The sequence below is a fragment of the Rhinatrema bivittatum genome, chromosome 4 (assembly GCF_901001135.1).
Source record: "Rhinatrema bivittatum chromosome 4, aRhiBiv1.1, whole genome shotgun sequence".
Taxonomy (NCBI): domain Eukaryota; kingdom Metazoa; phylum Chordata; class Amphibia; order Gymnophiona; family Rhinatrematidae; genus Rhinatrema; species Rhinatrema bivittatum.
Window position 1 is genome coordinate 165,743,922 of NC_042618.1, and position 16,506 is coordinate 165,760,427.

General features: G+C 45.5%; 1 protein-coding gene across 1 annotated transcript in view; it reads right to left on the reverse strand.

The window, feature by feature from the left end:
• The window catches only part of DNAH17 (dynein axonemal heavy chain 17), a 1,486,981-nt gene that overhangs the window by 1,063,219 nt on the left and 407,256 nt on the right, over positions 1–16,506 (reverse strand). The window contains exon 17 of the mRNA XM_029599137.1: positions 5,922–6,065. Coding sequence (XP_029454997.1) covers positions 5,922–6,065 — 144 coding nt within the window. The remainder of the gene's footprint in view (positions 1–5,921; positions 6,066–16,506) is intronic.

A 16,506-nucleotide genomic window follows, 5' to 3' on the forward strand; every position in this document is an offset into this window, starting at 1 on the left:
AATAAAGTATGAGGCCCAACTCTGTGGGGTGGCGGGTGGGTTCTGTGAGGACTACATCCTGCTGTCCTGGGATAACACCTATTACAAGGTAAGCAATTTTGCTTTATCCCAGGACAAGCAGGATGCTAGTCCTCACATATGGGTGAATAGCAAGCTAGAGGCTGAGTCATTTTGTATTGAGGCAACAGTGAAGTATTGCTGTTGAAATGAGTCAGCCGAAGATCACAGAACATTGGATGTAGAAGGAGTTGGGTTTAAACTGGAAACAAGTTCCTTAAGACAGATTGTCCATAGGCTGAATCTTGTCGTCCTTTTTGTCCAAGCAGTAATGAGCTGCAAAGGTGTGAAGAGAACTCCATGTTGCAGCTTTACAGATGTCAAGGATTGGCACTGAACGATAGTGTGCTACTGTGGTTGACATTGCTCTTACTGAATGTGCCTTTACTTGCCCTTGGAGAGGAAGGCCTGCTTTTTCATAGCAAAACTGTATGCGATCTGCTAACCAGTTGGATAGAGTATGTTTACCCACTGCTTTACCAGGTTTGTTTGGATCATAGGAAACAAAAAGCTGATTGGATTTCCTGTGGACTGCAGTGCAGTTTAAATAGAAAGATAGTGCACGTTTACAGTCCAAGGTATGTAAGGCTGATTCTCCCTGATGGGAGTGAGGACTTGGAAAGAATGTGGGTAAAACTATGGATTGATTCACGTGGACTTCCGTAACTACCTTGGGAAGGAATTTTGGATGTGTACGGAGAACCACCCTATCATTTAAGAATTTTGTGTAGGGTGGGTATGTTACTAGTGCTTGTAACTCACTAACCCTTCTAGCTGATGTAATGGCTATGAGGAAGATAGTCTTCCATGTGAGAAATTTTAGGTCACAGGAGTCTATGGGTTCGAAAGGAGAATGCATGAGTCTTGTTAAAACCAGATTCAGGTCCCATTCTGTGACTGGTGGCCGAATTGGTGGTTTAAGGTGAGTTAATCCCTTCATAAACCTACTTACAAGAGGTTGAGTGGAGATTGGTGCATCTCTAACCCTGTTATGGTAAGCTGAGATTTCACTGAGATGTACTCTTACTGAAGAAGTCTGGAGGCCAGAGTTTGATAGATGATATAAATAGTCTAGCAGAGAAGTTGTGGGGCAAGAGAAAGGATCAATGTTCTTTTTCGTGCACCTCAAAGTAAATCTTTTCCATTTTGAAGAATAGTTCTTTCTTGTGGAAGGTTTACGTGAATATATATATATTGGATATATTGGTTGAAAGATTGAGTGGTTGTAAGATCAAGCTTTCAACCTCCATGCTGTCAGAGATAGGGATTGAAGGTTGGGATGGCGCAACTGACCCTGATTCTGAGTGATGAGATTGGGATCTACTCCCAGTCGAATTGGATCCCTGACTGAGAGGTCTAATAGTGTGGGAAACCATACTTGTCGAGGCCAATATGGGGCTATGAGAATCATGGACCCCTTGTCCTGTTAGTTTCACTAGAGTTTTGGTTATGAGTGGTATCGGAGGATACGCATATAGTAGGCCTGAGTTCCAAGGACGAGCAAAGGTGTCCTTGGCTGGCTGGTGTTTTTGTTTGCATAGAGAACAGAAGTTGTCCACTTTGTGGTTCAGATGTGATGCAAAGAGGTCTATTGTTGGTTGACTCCATGTTTGAAATATCTTGGTCACTACTGAGGGATTTAGTGACCATTCGTGTGGTTGGAATTGATGACTGAGTCGATCCGCCACTACATTTTGAATGCCTGCTAGGAAAGTGGCCCGAAGAAGGATTGAGTGGTTCAGGGCCCAGTCCCAGATTTGTGCAGCTTCTTGACAAAGGAGATACGAGCTCGTGCCTCCTTGTTTGTTGATGTACCACATGGCAATTGTGTTGTCCGTTTGGATGAGAACAGTGTTGTGTGAAAGGCAGTCCTTGAATGCATGCAGAGCATAGCGTATAGCTCGAAGCTCCAAGAAATTGATCTGAAATGTTGCTTCGAGTGTTGTCCAAGTCCCTTGTGTTTGGAGATTGTTTATGTGAGCTCCCCAACCCAAGGTGGATGCATCTGTAGTTAACGTTATCTGTGGGACTGGTTGTTGAAAAGGTAGGCCTTTGCACAAATTGTCCTTGTTTATCCACCAAAGAAGCAAGGATCGTAGTTGGTGGGTTACTTGAATTAAGAATGTAATGGTTGAATGGCTTGGATCCATTGTGATTTTAGAGTCCATTGAGTTACTCTCATGGCTAGCCTTGCTAGAGGTGTAACCTGAACTGTAGAGGCCATGTGGCCTAGTAGAATTAGAAACTGATGAGCTGTTGCTTGATTCCTTGAGTGAATCGAGTTTGCCAACTCGGATAATGTTTCTGCTCGATCCACTGGTAGAAAGGCCTTTGCAAGGACTGTGTTAGTTCTGCTCCTATGAATTGGAGTAGCTGAGAGGGTATGAGATGGGATTTTTGATAGTTGATTAGAAAACCCATGGAGTGAAGTAGAGCAATTGTTCGGTTGAGAGAACTTACTGCTCCCTGGCGAGATTGACTTCTGATGAGCCAGTCGTCTAGATATGGGAAAACATGAACACTTTCCTTGCGTAAGTGTGCTGCTATTACTGCCAGGCATTTGGTGAAAACTCTGGGAGCAGATGCCAGTCCGAATGGCAGTACTCTGTATTGGAAATGCTGATGACCCACTACGAAGCGGAGATATTTTCGATGAGGAGGGTATATTGGTATGTGAGTGTAAGCATCTTTAGATCCAGAGAACAAAGCCAATCCCCTTTTTGAAGAAGTGGAAGCATGGTGCCTAGAGAAACCATCCTGAACTTTTCTCTTTTTAGAAATGTGTTGAGATTTCTGAGGTCTAGGATGGGACGTAGGCCTCCAGCTTTCTTTGGAATGAGGAAATATCTGGAGTAGAATCCTCTGCCCTGCTGTGTCCGGGGCACTGGTTGAATGGCCCTGGCTCTCAGAAGGGTGGATAATTCTATTTGTAATTGATTTAGTTGAGAATTTTGTTTTGGGTAGGAAGTTGGTGGAAATTCTGGAGGAATTGAGAGGAAATTTAGTTTGTAACCATGGGCAATTATAGAGAGTACCTATTGGTCTGTTGTTATTGTTTGCCAGTGTTTGTAAAAGTGTGAAACTCTTCCTCCTACTGGCAGATGTGTTTGAGGATTTGAAATTATGGCTTGTTCTCTGGTCTGACTCTCAAAACCCCGCCGCTGGACCTGTCTGAGGTGGAGGTTGCGTGCGAGGAGGCCTAGGCTGTCTTGCTTGAGAACGTTGTTGTTGAGGCCTAGTAGATCTGCCCCTGGATGTTTGTGAGTAGTATCTACGTGGCCTGTAGTAAGAACGCTTTTGTTCCCTGCGGGGCAAGCGTCGTTGTGATTGTGTGGAAGGTTCCTGAGGCATTTGGGACAGCTGGCGTAATGTCTCAGTGTGGTCCTTTAGCTGTTGGACTGCTTCCTGGACCTTGTCACCAAATAAATCATCTCCCAAACATGGGAAATCCACTAGTTTTTCCTGGACCTCAGGCCTGAGATCCAAGGCCTTGAGCCATGCATACCTTCGAGCAGTAATCCCAGCAGCTGCAGTCCTGGAGGCAGTGTCAAAGCTATCGTAAGCTGCTCTGACCTCATGCTTTCCTGCTTCTAGGCCTTTGTTCACTATGGCCTGTGCTGATTCTTGACACTGTGCAGGTAGCGAGTTTACGAATTGCTCCATCTGCTTCCATAAATCTCTCTGATACTGTGTCATATACAACTGGTATGCAGAGATTCTCGAATTCAGGATTGCTGCTTGAAACACCTTTTTTCCTAATGTATCCATGAAGCGGTGGTCTTTTCCTGGGGGAGTTGAAGAGTGAGGATGGACACGTCTTGACATTTTCTGGGCAGATTCAACTACCACTGAATTATGTGGTAATTGTGCTTTTTGGAAGCCAGGTGCCGTCTGTACCAGATAGGTGGAATCCACTCTTTTGTTTACTGCTGGAACTGTAGAAGGGTGCTCCCAGAACCTGTGTTGTAGATCTAAGAGCACTTCATGGATTGGGATAGCCAAAACTTGTTTGGGAGGATCTACAAATTGTAAGACTTCTAGAGTGTGTTGTCTAGTGTCTTGTTCAGTAGTCAGTTTAAAGGGTATGGTATCTGCCATGTCTTGTATAAAACTGGAGAATGATAAGTCTTCTGGTGGGGACTTTTTTCTGGGTTCTGGTGGAGAGGGTTCTGACATAAAGTCCTCAGAAGATGTATTTGTGCCTTGGCTATCCCACGAGTCTTCATCATCATCCCTGTGAGGGGATCTTGTGATGGGCTTGGATGGTAAATGTAATCCTGATGGACCTGGTAATGGGTCATCGATGGGAGGTAATGGAAGTGTTTGTTTTTCAGGTTGTTTCAGTAAAGTGTCGATGACATCTTGATACCGTTGTAGTAGACGCTGGAAGAAAGCTAGATCTTGAATTTCTGGCTCTTCCTGTGGTGGTTGGATCGATGGAATAGTTATCGGAATCGACGTCGACGTCGAAGGTGGTTGTCTCGATGTCAGACCTGACGTCGGCGGAGTCATCGGTATCGACGTCGAAGACATCGATGGCAGGTGTGTGTATATCAATATGGACATCGTTGTTATTTTGGGCGTTGACATCGAGTCTCCTTTAGTCGTCGATGTGAAGGTCGACACCAGCATTGGTGGTCTCACCGGCATTGGCAAATTTGCCGGCATCGATGCAGAGAGCATCGGCATCGACGAGCCCGTCGGTATTAGATGTTGCTCCATAAAGGCCTTGGATACCGCTTGTCTGATAATCTCAGACAATTCCGGCGTTACAACTGATGGTACCAGAGCAGTTGTAAGCGGTGGCGGAGGCTGAGGTGTAGGATCCGGTGCAGAGCCCTGCAGAGGATCAGGAACCGAAGACGGAGGAGTAGGCCCAGGCGCCGGTGTTTCCTCAGTCCGTGGCCGCTTTGCCATCGAGGGTTCCTGGGGATCCATTTCGGGCATCGATGGTCATCGATGTCGATGCTTGTGTTTTAACTTCTGAGGGTCGATGGATTTCGTCGATGATGACAACGGTGACGAAGGATCCCCCGACGGCCCCGGGCGAGGTTTTTTAAGTAGTAAGCGCTTAGACGTTCTGGTCGGGGACGACTTCGAAGACCCCGACGGAGATGGGATAAGCTGAAGCTGGAAAAGATGCTCCATTTTTTCAAGCTAGGTCTTTCGACTTTTCGGAGTCACCTCGGCGCATTGTGGGCAATTATTTACCTCATGTTTTTCCCCGAGGCATAGCACACATTCGAGGTGCGGGTCGGTAATCGACATTTTCCGAGCACATACAGGACATTTTTTAAACCCCGTAGCCATGTTTCTTATCGACAGCCGTCAAAAGAAGGGGAATTCGTGGGAAGAGAAAAACCCTCGAAAAAAGGGACAAATGAGACAGAGGTACTCACCGGCTGGTGAAGAAAAATTACCCCTCTAAATCTGTGACAGAGAATATCTAATTTTAATCGACTTTTTCAGTCAAATTTTTGTTGAGAGGAATCTCAACGGCTCCTTATCCCGCAATGCGGACAGCAGCGCGGAAAGACGAAGACTGGAGAGTGACACCTGTGGCAGAGAATATCATAGCATGCTGGGCATGCTCAGTGGGCACCACAGTGCCAGTCAAAAGTTTCTAGAAACTTTGACAGTAAACTTTCCCGCCTAGGGCCCCATTGCTGACGTCACCCATATGTGAGGACTAGCATCCTGCTTGTCCTGGGATAAAACAGGGATCTCTTTAGGTAGAAAACACACCACCTAATTGTATGCAGGTTTTTAGAAAAACAAAACCAATGCAAGCAAATCTATGTCCACACATCTTTCCTCTATATCTGTATTCATTAATGGGGAAAAGAGAAATCTTGATAACATACATCAGTTGACATGCTATCCAGAAGAAACTGCAAAGAGGTGTCAATAACTTTGGAGAATCCTTCTAGAACTAAACCATCCACATACTGAACATAGGCTTTCCAAGTAGGGCTTGCAACATCAGCCTTTAATAGTTCTGAATTCTCCTGCATGAAGAGAAAATTGATCAGCATCATAATTAAGTTGACATTACAACCAAGTTACTTACTCATAATAGGTGTTCACTACTCACATAAGCAGGGGCGGCTCAAAGCAACCTGCAGTCTGAGACAAGGAATAAGATGCCCCCCCAGACACCCAAAAGGCATACAGAAAAAGTCACATGGGTGGAAGGGTAATGAAGTCAGATGGAGAGGGGGGAGGGGGGGGGAGGGCAGGAAAGTTGTGCAAACTCTCCTCCCTCAGATTGTCATGGATTGATTGACATGGATTAGCGGTGGTGGGCACATTTCTCTCCCCCGACCTCTGCACTCTCCCCTGTATCTCAGAATAAAGACATTTTTCATTTTCTATCAAATAATGTATCCCTGGATTACACATCATCAGCAGAATTGAGCCCAAAAAGTCTCCAACTCAAATTTCAAATGTTTATCTAAATAATCAAGAAGTAGAGCACATCTCTTGGCTTGCCATTAACTGTATCTGGCAATCTGGCTATAAGACATTACAAGAACCCCGCCCCCCCCCCCCCCCCCCCCCCACCAAGGGCCCCATATGCAAAAAAGAAAGCCCAAGCCAGTTCTAGCCACCCAGCAAATCTATTTGTAAAATTGTTTTATAACATTGCATCAACAATTTTAGAAAATGGATATAAGATCTTACTCAGATGACATTTAACACCTCATAAATTACATAAAATATATCCATAGGCATCAGTTGGAGATGAATATGGAATAAAGAGACCATAGAGCATAAAATGTACAGATAAAAACTAAAAAGGAAACCACAACAATCCAGACGATATATGCCTTGTAACATTACCATTTTTTAAAAAACATCAAACAAAATCAAGAAATATAAAACCATACTAATAAAATAAAAGCATTTCAAAACATCTAATGACTAGAACATCCAATAATTTAAAAATATTATACATTTCTCAAAACACCAATAAAATATTTCAGAAACAACAAATAACACCCAATATTTTTTAATAAGGATTAAAAAATTTCTCAATACTTGGGAACTTTTGATTTCCAGTCACCCTGAGATTGTCATGGATTAGGGGAGAGGGGGAGAGGGGGAGAGGGGGACCCCAAATGTTATCCTCTCTCAGACATACTTATACATGTTCATTCTCTTAGACACACTCCTTCCGATATACACACTCATACTCTCACATGCACTCCCTCTCCCTCATGCACATACTCACACATTGTGTGTGTATGCACGTTTGTGACACATAGGTGCTCACACACCTACACAGGATCACACATACACATGTTCATTCTCTCTCACATGCGCATACACACATACACACATACACAGGCTCTTCCTTTATCACACACACATGGGCTTGCGCTCTCTTGCACACACATACATACATACACACACACATACACACACACACATACACAAAGGCTCTCACTCTCAGGCCTCGCCATTTCTTTGGGCCATATGGGGACTGGATCTGACACAGCCTTGCTGGGCCTCTCTTCATGCTGCAGCAGGATAGGTGATGCTTGTGGTATACAGGGTGACTGCCCATTGTGTCCAACCCAAAGGCCAACACTATTTATTCACCAGTCACTGTCATCCCACTGCCAAACCAGTCTCTCTCTCGTCACTATCCCCTCCTCCACCCTGACCAGTCTCTCTCATAAGTCACTGTCACCCTCCCCCAGACTAGTTTCTTTCAGTCACTGTCTTCCCCCACCCTTACCCCAAAGTCAGTATCTTTCTCCAGGAGCCAATGCAAATTCAGCAGTTTCTAGCAAGTGTCACAGCAGGCAAGGCTGCTACTGAAGAGCAGGTCCTGCAGCCTGCATATTAAATGCCTTCTAGGTCTGCTGCTCTGCTCTCTGCCCTTCCCTGTCCCAGTCTCCACAGTTTGTGTGGTGTGTGTGTGTGTGTGTGAACTGCAGACCTGCCACTGCCTTGAAATTGGCTCTCCTGCAGTCCCCATCAGCAGACTAGTTCCCCCCCCCCCTCCCCCCACAGCATGAGTCCCCTGCCAGGCTCACCTGGCTGCCTCCCCTCTAGTGGGCTGCCGAGACAAGTGGCCAAGCAGGCAGTAGCACAGGGGACAGAGGAACAGCAGAAATCAAGGTTTACTCAGCTTTGCTTGCCAACTTTGCCACTTTATTTTTTTTTTTTAACATATTTGCTTGATGATCTGCTGTCAGTGATGGTAGGCTTCACAGCGGCTGCGTAGGAATCAAACGTCGCCCACAAAACAGGCAGCTCTGCACAAGCACCGCCAAACTGCAACTGGCATGCAGGTACCTTGCTTTAGTTGGGTGTCAAGGCACAAGGAATGAGGCAAAATGGTGAGCCTGTGCAGCGCCTGCGCCGCAGTGAGGTGTGATGCCGCATCTTTTTTTTTTTTTTATAGATGTGTGCGACTGGTTTGGAACACTGAGGATAGTGTGAGTGCAAGGTAGTTGGCAGCCTTGATAGGACAGGCAGGCGCCATAGAGATGCTTTGACAGTTTGCTGTCTCAAAAGTCTGCCACCTGAAGCGACCGCCTCATCCTGCCTCATTATAGAACCGCCCCTGCACATAAGTGAGTGAAGTCATCCTAGTGGCACTGAGATAGATATTTTGTAGAACTTTCTAGCAGATTCTTCAGCTGATCTGAACATGTGCAGCAGTTTCCATACTGCCACACACCTGTGTGTCTCAGTTCTGTCATTAAGCTAATGAGCTCAAATCCAGAAGGGAAAAAGGATAGATTTGTGTGAACTGCCTTCAGAAGGAAAAATTAGATTTACCTGATCATTTTATTTTTTTTATTTCTGCTATATCAGTCCAGACATCAGGGTTTTATCCCACTCCCAGCTGATGGAGGCAAAATTCCGTTTGTTTGTTTTTTTAAAATATGTCATCTCTACTACTACATAACCTTTGTGCAGAACCTAATGATCCAGTAACTGACTGACAAAATTCTAAATTCTAAATCCAAAATCATAGGAATTTAAACTCAAACTTAAAATGACTGCTTAAGAAGAAATTTTCTCTTGAACGTTCCTCTTTTTTTTGGAGGGGGGTGGGCTGTGAGTTTCTGGTTTGATATAGAAGAAATAAAGGAAAGAAAATTATCAGGTAAGTTAATTTTGTTTTCGTTGTCTTTTTGCTACATCAGTCCAAAATGTTCGGGATGTACAAAAGCCCAAACTATTCCGAGTGGGTTGATAACAAACCTGCTTTTAGAACACATGCTTCATAGTTAGTATCTTCCTTTGCAAGTACATCCAACCTGCACTGTTTTGAAAATATATGCATTAACAACCAAGTTGCTGCTTTACAAATCTCTGCTGGACTTACATCACTCACTTCTGCCCATGAAGAAGAGTACACTCTCAAAGAATGGGCCTTTATTAGGGATGTGCAGAGCAAAATTTTATGTTCATATTTTTTATGTCCGAAAGGGGGTCCCACTTGCGGCCAATATGGACATAAAAAAAATCCAATGAGTTGGGTATATGTACATATGTGCAAAAAAAAAATTTAAACCCCCTCACCCTCCTTAATCCCCCCCCAGACTTACCACAACTCCCTGGTGATCGAGCGAGGAGTGAAGACGTCATTTCTGCAATCCTTGGCGAGAAGCATGTGACGTCGGTGGCACGTCGAGTGACGCGGCGTCACGTGATTCCCGGCGAGTTCGCGCCGGACGGCTCGTTCGGCCCAAAAAGAACTTTTGGCCAGCTTGGGGGGGCCTCCTGACCCCCTCAAGCTGGCCAAAAGTTCTTTTTGGGCCGAACGAGCCGTCCGGTGCGAACTTGCCGGGAATCACGTGACGTTGCGTCTGAGTGACGCGGCGCCACGTGATTCCCGGCTCGTTCGCGCCTCCTGACCCCCCCAAGCTGGCCAAAAGTTCTTTTTGGGCCGAACGAGCCGTCCGGCGCGAACGAGCCGGGAATCACGTGACGCCGGCGTCACTCGACGTGCCGCCGACGTCACATGCTTCTCGCCAAAGATTGCAGAAATGGCGTCCTCACTCCTCGCTCCATCACCAGGGAGTTGTGGTAAGTCGGGGGGGGGGGGATTAAGGAGGGTGAGGGGGTTTATATTTTTATTTTGGCTCAACAATCGCGATTTCCCACATATCGAACATATCTATGTTCGATATGTGGGAAATCCGATCGTTTATGTCGAATCAATTTTTTAAGTAAAAAAAAAATATGAGTTGCGTTTTACTAATGCGGTCAATCCGAATGCACACCCCTAGCCTTTATGTCTACTAGAACCCGTTTTCCTTTCAGAATGTACGCTGTATACTGTAGATATCTTTTCCTTAAGCTATCTTGCAATTGTTGCTTTGGAAGCTGCTTGTCCCTTGTGAAGACCACGGTACAGTACAAATAACTTGTTTTACGAAATGAATTCATGACTTCTAAATATTCCCTCAAGGCTCATCTGACATCCATATATTTTAGGGATATTCCTTTTCTTTGACTGTCTTCTGAAATTAATGGCAAATGAATAGATTGATTTACATGGAAGAAAGAAATTACTTTGGGCAAAGAGGAAGATACTAATGAATATTGAATTGGTTTCGATCCTTAAAAAGAAATCCCAATACAATAAAGCTTGAATCTCAGATAATCATCTGAGGTGATAAATATTAAAAATACTGTCTTTAGTGTTAGGTCTTTTATGGAAGCTTGCCTCAACGGCTCAAAAGGAGATCTGGTTTGTTGCGGTTCTGCTCGTGGCCTAGCCGCGAGTGGCCCCTTACCTTAGCCTGCTTCACCCTGACGCTGCCTGCAGCAGGAAGCCAGAGCTGCCCAGGTCTTCCTGAGGCTAGCAGACCGCCACCGGTGTTCCGACGCGGCCCGGAGGCCACCGCCATCTTGCCACTGGTTGCGGCATGGAGCCGCCGTTCTCGCTGCCGTCCCGCGGCCTGGAGGCCGCAGTCCTTGGCCTTGCTTATGGCAGGGAGCCATCCACTGCTCATCTGCGGCAGGAAGCCACCTCTGATGATGGGACCTGTCCTGCGGCCTGTTCCTCTTCTCCTGCTCTCAGCATGTCAGCAGCAAGCATGGTAGCTGTCCATGGTCCTGCGCCCTAGGGGGCGCGGCCTTGTCTTTCTCTGATATTTAAAGGGTCAGCAGGAAGTGGTCCTTCTGGCTCCACCTGAACTCCTCCCAGGGCGTAGTTCCATCTTCAGCCCTATAAAAGGGCTCAGACTTCATTCAAGATTTGCCTTTGCAAGGAGTTAGTTCTCTAGCTGAAGTACTCCTGGATCTTCTGTTCCAGCTTCCTGTCCAGGAGTCATCATGATATCCTTCCTCGCTTCTGCAAGGCACTCTGTTCCATGTCATCCTCGTCTTGATGTCCGTGAGTCCAAGTCCAGATGTTCCATGAGTCCGAGTCCCGATGTCCATGCTCCAGCCCTGATGTTCCTGAGTCCAAGTCCTGAGATGTCTGTGATGTTCCAAGTTCCATGATGTTCCAAGTTCCATGATGTTCCAAGTCCTGATGTTCCAGGTCCTGTATAACCCGTGCCTCCGGAGGTTCCTTGCTTTTAATCTGAGTTCCAAGTTCCAAGTTTTTATCCTCATCTGCATCCAGTCCAGACTCTGGAGGATCCGAGGGGTTACTTCACTCCTGCGCTATGAGACTTCCTGAGCCTGTCCTGCTCTCCTAGTGGTCCGTGGCTAGCCATCCGATTGTGTGGGTGCATAGGGGACAGTGTGGTCTGTGACCAGCCCCACAAGCTTTGTAGGATGCCTGAGGGTCTTGCTTGCCCCCCTCTGTCTTCTCATCTTCGTCCCAAGTTCTACGTCTCCTTTGCCGTTCCATGCGGCAGGTCCGAAAGGGCTAGGAGTGGTCAGAGGACCATTCAGAGACAAACCATGCGTGGTTGGCCACATCAAGGCTGTGCAGGTCGGAGGGGGCCTGGGTTTCCGGTCCCAGCCCAGACGGGACTTGCCTCACCTGCCTCGGCGCTTCCTTGGAGTTCCTCTCCTGGTTCGCCGGGGTCCAAGGGCACACTTCTCCTGGGGATTGGGAGTGCTCCCTAGTGCTCCCTCCTACGGATCCCTAACATGGTTAGCACCTTGAGTACTATATTTAGGTTCTACTGAGGTATTAATGGTTTAAATGGTGGTCAAGTTCTCTTAATGCCTTTTAAAAAATGTTTTACATCAGGATGCAATGTGAGCAATAAGCCTTTAACTCTACCTCTATAACAAGATATAGCTGCCAACTGGACTTTTAATTCATTGTAAGCTAAACCCGTCTAAATCTTTTTGTAAAAAGTTTAATATGTCAGTTATTTGCAAGGCAAAATGGATAATTCCTTGAAGTAAGTCTCAAAACATTGCCATATCCATATATTAAGTATATTAGAGATGTAGAGCCTTTTCTCACCTTTACTAAGGTAGAAATCACTGAAGGTGAATATCCTTTCTTTAATAATTTTTTCCTCTCAATAGACATGCTGAAATACAAAATGGAGAAGGATCTTCCATTTGAACTTGACCCTGGTGCAGAAATCTTTGGACTTCCATGAATGCTAGAGGAGAATCTGTGCTTAGTCTCATATCTGCATACCAAGGTCTCATTGGTCAATTCAGGGTGACTAGAACCACTTTTGCGTCTTCTTTTTCCACTTTCATTATGATATGCCCTATCAAAGGCCATGAAGGGAAGATGTACAGCAAGTCCTTTTTGGGCCAGGACTGAACTAGCGCATCTATCTTCTCAGAACAATTCTTTTTGCTTCGGCTGAAGTATTACTTTACTTTGGCAATCTTGTAAGTTGCCATTAAATCTGTCTTTGGCATTCCCCATCTCAGAACTATCATCTGCTCAATTCCCATTCTCCTGAATCTAGTGCACTTCTGTTCAGGAAATCTGCTTCTACACTGTTTTCTTGAAACATGTAGTGTTGAAAATTGTTGTTGCTTTTGCCCAAGCAAAAAAATGGCATGTCTCTTCAGATACTCCTTGACTTCATGTACCTCCTTGTTTATTTATATAGGCTACTGCTGTTGCTTTGTCGCATAGGATTCTGACTGCTTTTTCTCTCAGAATTTGATGAAAATACAGTTAAACTAAACGGATGGCTTGGACCTCTAATCCGTTGATCGATCATGAGACCCCTAATGGAGACCTTAGACCCTGGGCATAATTTCTTTGGGAACACCCCAGCCTGTTAAACTCACATCTGTTGCTATAACTTTCCACAGCAGTGGATCTTAGAAAATACCTTTGGCAAGGTTGGATTTGCTTCACCACCACTGGAAGCAGTAGTGTAATCCTGTTTTTACACTTTAGTAAAGCAAAATTGCTTACCTTGTAATAGGTGTTATCCCAGGACAGCAGGATGTAGTCCTCACATATGGGTGACATGAGTAATGGAGCCCTATGTACGGAAAACTTCTTTAAAAGTTTCTATGAAACTTTTGAATGGCACCGGAGTGCCTACTGAGCATGCCCAGCATGCTATGATATTCCCTGCCACAGGGGTCTCTCTTCAGTCTTGTTTTGTAGCAATAAGCGTTAGCCAAAAATAAAATAATAAAACGTAACGGACCCAACTCCGCGGGGTGGCGGGTGGGTTTCGTGAGGACTACATCCTGCTGTCCTGGGATAACACCTATTACAAGGTAAGCAATTTTGCTTTATCCCAGGACAAGCAGGATGCTAGTCCTCACATATGGGTGAATAGCAAGCTAGAGGCTGAGTCATTTTGTGCTGAAGTAACCGTGAGGTATTGTTGATGAAATGAATCAGCCGAAATCACAGCAGGTTGGATGTAGAAGGAGTTGGGATTATACTGGAAACAAGTTCTTTAAGACGGATTGTCCATATGCTGAATCTTGTCTTCCTTCCTTGTCTAAGCAGTAGTGAGCTACAAAGGTGTGAAGAGAACTCCATGTTGCTGCTTTACAAATGTCCAGAATAGGCACAGAGCGAAGGTGTGCTACTGAGGCTGACATTGCTCTGACTGAGTGTGGGTTTACTCGCCCTTGAAGAGTAAGGCCTGCTTTTTCATAACAAAATTGAATGCAATCTGCTAGCCATTTTGACAGAGTATGCTTACCCACTGCTTTGCCTGGTTTGTTTGGATCATAGGATACAAACAGCTGACTGGATTTTCTTTGGGCTGTAGTGCGGTTCAAATAGAAGGAGAGCGCATGCTTACAGTCCAACGTATGTAGGGCTCTTTCACCTTGGTGGGAATGAGGCCTAGGAAAGAATGTAGGTAAAACTATTGATTGATTTAAGTGAAATTCCGTGACAACCTTAGGAAGGAACTTTGGATGTGTCCGGAGGACTACCCTGTCATGTAAGAACTTTGTAAAAGGTTCGTATGTGACTAGTGCTTGTAATTCACTGACCCTTCTGGCCGAAGTGATGGCTATGAGAAATACCATTTTCCAAGTAAGGTATTTAAGGTCACAGGTATTTATGGGTTCAAATGGAGAACGCATAAGTCTAGTTAATACTACGTTCAGATCCCATTGTATGCTTGGGGAATAAACTGGAGGTTTAATGTGAGTTAGGCCTCTCATGAATTTACTGACGAGAGGCTGCGTGGAGATCGATGCATCTCCCAACTTATTATGATAAGCTGAGATTGCACTTAAATGTACCCTTACAGATGATGTCTTAAGACCAGAGTCTGAGAGATGGTAAAGGTAATCTAGTAGTGAGGTAGTGGGGCAAGTGAAAGGATCTAAATCTTTCTGAGTGCACCACAGAGTAAACCGTTTCCATTTGTAGGAATAATTCTTTCTAGTGGAAGGTTTACGGGAAGCTATCAGCACTTGAGATATAGCGGATGGAAGGTTGAGAGGTCGTAAGATCAAGCTTTCAACATCCATGCTGTCAGGGACAGGGATTGAAGGTTGGGATGGCGCAACTGACCCTGTTCCTGAGTTATGAGATTGGGAGCTACTCCTAGACGAATAAGGATCCCTGACTGATAGATCTAGCAGTATGGGGAACCATACTTGTCGAGGCCAATATGGGGCTATGAGTATCATGGTCCCTTTGTCCTGTTGTAGCTTCACTAGTGTTTTGGTTATGAGTGGTATTGGTGGATACGCGTATAACAGGCCTGCAATCCAAGGGCGAGCAAATGCGTCCTTTGGTAGGCTGTTGCGCTGCCGGAGGCGAGAGCAGTAATTGTTCACTTTGTAGTTGAGCTGGGATGCAAAGAGATCTATCGTCAGTTGACCCCAGCGTTGGAAGATTTTGAATGCTATTGTTGGATCCAAGGACCATTCGTGTGGTTGGAACTGACAACTGAGGCGATCCGCTACTGTGTTGTGGATGCCTGCTAGGTAGGTGGCCCGTAGAAAAAACCGAGTGTAGTAGGGCCCAGTCCCAAATCTGTGCTGCTTCCTGACAAAGGAGATAAGAACCTGTCCCCCCTTGTTTGTTGATGTACCACATGGCTACTGTGTTGTCCGTTTGGATCAGAACAGTCCTGTGTGATAGGCAGTCCTTGAACGCATGCAGCGCATAATGTATAGCTCGAAGCTCTAGGAAGTTTATTTGAAAAGAAGCTTCGAGTTTTGTCCACTTGCCCTGTGTCTTTAGATGACCAATGTGTGCTCCCCACCCTAAGGTGGATGCATCTGTAGTCAAAGTCACTTGTGGAACTGGCTGCTGGAAAGGTAGGCCTTTGAGCAGGTTGTTCATTGATGTCCACCAGAGAAGTGCAGATCTGAGTTCTGGAGTTACACAAACGGGCGTGGACATTTGCTGAGTGGCTTGAATCCACTGAGTTTTCAGTGTCCATTGTAGTAGCCGCATGGTTAATCTGGCCATGGGAGTTACGTGAACCGTGGAAGCCATGTGCCCTAGAAGAATGAGGCACTGGTGAGCTGTAACTTGGGTGTGGTTGCGAAGATCGTGAGTCAACCGGACAAGTGTTTGAGCACGGTCTTTTGGAAGAAAAGCCATTGCTAATGTAGTGTTCAGTTCCGCACCTATGAACTGTATGAGATGAGTTGGTGACAGATGGGATTTTTGGTAGTTGATTAGAAATCCCAAGGAGTGCAGCACTTGGATGGTGAGCTCGAGAGAAGTGAGAGCTCCTTCTTTCGATGGACTCTTGATGAGCCAATCGTCCAGATAAGGGAACACATGCACTCTCTGCTTGTGGAGGTGTGCCACCGCTACAGCCATGCATTTTGAGAACACTCTTGGTGCAGACGCAAGGCCGAACGGTAGCACTCTGTATTGGAAATGATGATTCAGTACTCGAAATCGCAGGTACTGGCGATGAGGAGGATAAATGGGAATGTGAGCGTACGCATCTTGAAGATCCAGAGAGCAGAGCCAATCTCCCCTTTGAAGAAGAGGAAGAATGGTGCCTAGGGACACCATTCTGAACTTTTCTTTTTTGAGAAATTTGTTGAGATTTCTGAGGTCTAGAATAGGACGTAGGCCTCCTGTTT